Genomic DNA, 3543 nt, shown 5'->3' with positions numbered 1-3543 from the left:
CTGATAACCTCTCCAATATTAGTATTTTCTCAGTTAGCTCATTAAGGACTTAGCCCATTAAGTTCTTTACTCTACTAGATAAATGAGATGGAGTGATTGGGCTTAATACATAATCCCATCTCAATGGCCCAAAAGTGGGTCCAATAAGTCTAAGGCCCAATACTCACAATTAGGGTTTTCTAAACCTTAATTAGGGTTTTCACTCAAACATGGCCCAATAGGCCCAAAACCAATCTCTAAGCTCATTAGGGTTTGCTAGCGGGGCACCACCCACTACCACCTCGGGTAGTGGTGGTCGATGGTGGCTCACGGCGGCGGCCACCACCTTACGGTGGTGGTTACTACTATTTTTATTATTAACCAAAATAATTACAATTACAATGTTTGATCAAAACATAACCATACACACTAACACACTAAGTAACACACACACACACACACACTGCCACACCATGGTGGCCGGCGGTGGCGCTGGGCGGCAGCCACCACCTTACGGTGGTGGTAATGGCTTCCTTGCTATTTCCGGCTGGACCAAACACCCAAACACCACTAAAATACAATTAAACACACACACATACGATTTCTGTTGCACAAAGGTCCAGCCACCCTCCCTTGGTGGTTCATAGTGGCGGCAGCAACGCAAAAAGCAACAACAGCGGCGGTTGTGATGCTAGCCACCACCCAATGGTGGTGGCGGTGGTCTTTCTTGTTCCAAATCTGAGCAAACGAATAGCAATCACACGCAACCACGATCCGGAGACTAAAACTTTCCCAACTCAGCCACCATGGGTGGCAAACGGTTCTCCGATAGCAACATCGCAATGGCGACCTTCTTCGACAGTCTGGCGGTCGGCGGTGTTCATTGGCTGACTGAGTAATAGAAGAAGAAGAAAGAAACACGGAGAGGCGGCTCAACGGCTGTGTGGAACGATCCCAGCAGTGACGGTGGTCGGAACGGAACCAGCGACAACAACTCTCCATACTCGGCCTTCGACGGTCCTACCTTGGCTGTTCGTGACCTCACTGGCAGCGGGTTATGGCGGTGCTCAGCACACCAGGTGGCTCATGATCGGAGAAACAAGGGAAGGTCGGCGATGACGGCTGGAGCAAGGAAGATGGGGGGGTGACGGTTGCCTCTCTCTATCCTTAGGGTTAGGGTTTCACAAGGGTTTTATACCTGCCTCCAATATAACAACTTTCCCATAATTACAGTTTTGGTCCCTCCCCATGGAATCTTTTCAACTTACATCCAGAACATACCAAACAAACCCTGCCCCCATAAATCTTTACAAACTGAATCCAAAACTTTCTTTTTAAACCCTGATCCCATACATCTTTACAAAATAGATCCCTAAATTACCAATAAAATCTTAAGCCCTCAAATCTTTTCCATTTAAGTCCATTAATTACCAAACGCACCCTGACTTCTGTAATTATTACTTTTAACTCCTCAAAACTATCGCCTCGCTCAATTATTATTCATTTTAGGACTTCTATACATTTATTTATTTATTTGAAAAACGGGGTGTTACAGAACTAGCCTCCAACTCATTGAGTTTGTCTTACATCGCTTGCACCCAATCATAATGATCGAGAGCAACGTTAACTGTTTTGGGTACAACCTTGGAAACGAATGTGTTAAACATACAAAATTCCACTTTAGAGAATAATGCAGTTTGTTTCGCTTTTTGCTGAGATCTTGTAAGAACTCTTGCAGAAGATTCGCCGATTACTTGGGTTCTTGGGTGATCTCTGGTCCATTTGGTTAGAGGAGGATAGTTTGGAGCATAATAGGGATCCACTTCAACATTTACTTCTTGGAATTCTGATTGAGCATCTGAATCATCATTCACATCTTTATTCTTCCCCTCGAATGATGAGAGGTCCTCTTCTTCAGGAATTGAAGTATCTCCTATGAATGGAGGTTCATGAGTCATTATGGGAGGTGAGTTATCTTTATTAGAGGGTGGTACAAAAGAGAAAGATGAAGTAAAACCCTCCCCCTGTGATGGAATGATCGTATCTTGTGGTGTAGATAGCTCCCCCTGAGGACCTGCATTGATGTCAGAATTTTCCCCCTGGAATGTAGTGTTCGCGTCATTAGGGATGTTCGCGCATGATGGTTGCTGTGGAAAATCCTTCGCAACGACGTCGATTATTTTCTTCAATTCGTCTTCTTTTTTGTCAGTTGCTTTTGATTCAGATGAAATGGCATTCTCTGGCTCATCAAAGAGTAACATGAATTCCTCATACATATTGGCAAAAGGAATCATGACTGGACATGGCTTAGGAAAGATTTCCTTCGATTGACTCTCATTCAACTGAATCATCTTCAGGTAGTTGTCGTCAATTGTGACATAGTAGGTTTCTTCCATCTTTTTAGATCGTTTGTAATGAACGTTATATGCATTAGAGGTCAATGAATATCCCACAAATATACCCTCATCAGCTTTCTCTTCGAATTTGTTATGTTGTTCCTTGGAGTTCAAGATGAAACACCTAGAACCAAATACACAGAAAAACTTAATGTTAGGTTTACGATTATTGATGATTTCATAAGGAGTAATTGAAAATCACTTATTTAGGATGGATCTGTTTTGGGTAAAGCATGCAGTTGCGATGACATCTGCCCAGAAATAGAGAGGTAGGCATGTGAATGACATCATGGTTCTTGTAGCTTTGCACAAGGAGCAGTTTTGTCTTTCAACTACGCCGTTCTATTGTGGAGTATAGGGAGCAGAAAAGTTTTGTGATATTCCCTTTTCAATAAGAAATTCTTTAAATGTTTGATTTTTGAATTCCAGCCCATTGTCACTGCGAATATTGCGAACTAACTTTTGCAGTTTAAGCTCAATTTGCTTTATCAAATCCTTGAGTTTTGGTGTAGCTTCAGATTTTTATTTAATAAAGTACACCCAAGTGAAATGTGAAAAATCATCAACTATTACAAGAATATACTTACTATCACCAACACTTTCGATTGCAGAAGGTCCACAGAGGTCTATATGTCGCAGTTTTAGAGGTTCGATGACTTTCGTGTTTACTAATGTTGGATGATTTTTTCTGTTTTGCTCCCCCATTTCACAAGCTGCACATAGATGATCCTTGTGGAATTTTAAGATAGGAAGCCCTCACACATGATCACCAAGAACAAACTTGTTGATATCTTCGAAGTTGAGGTGCGAGAGTCTTCTATGCCATTGGCAGCTTTTGTCAGAGTGAGCTTTCGTGAGTAAGCAAATGGCGGGTTTCCCTCGTATTAGATTCAAATTTAACGGATACATTTTGCCTTTATGCTTTGACTTCAAAAGAACTGCTTTCATCTTCTTTTCCATAATTTCAGATTCTTAGTCATCAAATGAGACATTTAAGCTCGTCCCCACAACCAGCTGCGAAACACTAATGAGGTTGTGTTGCAAGCATTCTACATATGCCACTTTACGAATCGAAAAATATCCATTCGTTATCATTCCATAACCTATAATCCTTCCAAAAGAATTATTTCCGTATTTCACATTTCCACCATCCTTGAGAGCACGAAAT

The 3543-nt window shown here is 41.7% G+C and overlaps 1 protein-coding gene across 1 annotated transcript; it reads right to left on the bottom strand.

The window, feature by feature from the left end:
• Positions 1 to 1562: 1562 nt before the first annotated feature.
• On the bottom strand, positions 1563 to 3335 carry LOC145064342 (uncharacterized). Its single transcript, XM_079011812.1, has 3 exons — positions 3157 to 3335; positions 1734 to 2499; positions 1563 to 1622 (listed from the first exon to the last, which is right to left on the bottom strand). Exons 1-3 carry the CDS (start codon positions 3333 to 3335, stop codon positions 1563 to 1565), a joined length of 1005 nt encoding a protein of 334 aa, XP_078867938.1.
• Between the last annotated feature and the right edge of the window lie 208 nt (positions 3336 to 3543).

This window comes from Lactuca serriola, chromosome 7 (genome assembly GCF_051521515.1).
Source record: "Lactuca serriola cultivar US96UC23 chromosome 7, Lser_US96UC23_V15, whole genome shotgun sequence".
In the NCBI taxonomy this organism is placed as follows: Eukaryota; Viridiplantae; Streptophyta; class Magnoliopsida; order Asterales; family Asteraceae; genus Lactuca; species Lactuca serriola.
Note: the sequence above shows the minus strand (reverse complement) of the source record. Positions and strands in the feature narration are given on the sequence as shown.

Excerpts from the sequence above, each read along its gene's own strand:
- LOC145064342 (XM_079011812.1), bottom strand. The coding sequence starts at position 3,335 with ATGGAAAAGAAGATGAAAGCAGTTCTTTTGAAGTCAAAGCATAAAGGC. Across the intron at positions 2,500-3,156 it reads AACTTCGAAGATATCAACAA|GTGTTTCATCTTGAACTCCA; the intron begins GTTTGTTCTTGG and ends ATTTGGTTCTAG. Across the intron at positions 1,623-1,733 it reads GAGATCACCCAAGAACCCAA|GTTGTACCCAAAACAGTTAA; the intron begins GTAATCGGCGAA and ends TTCGTTTCCAAG.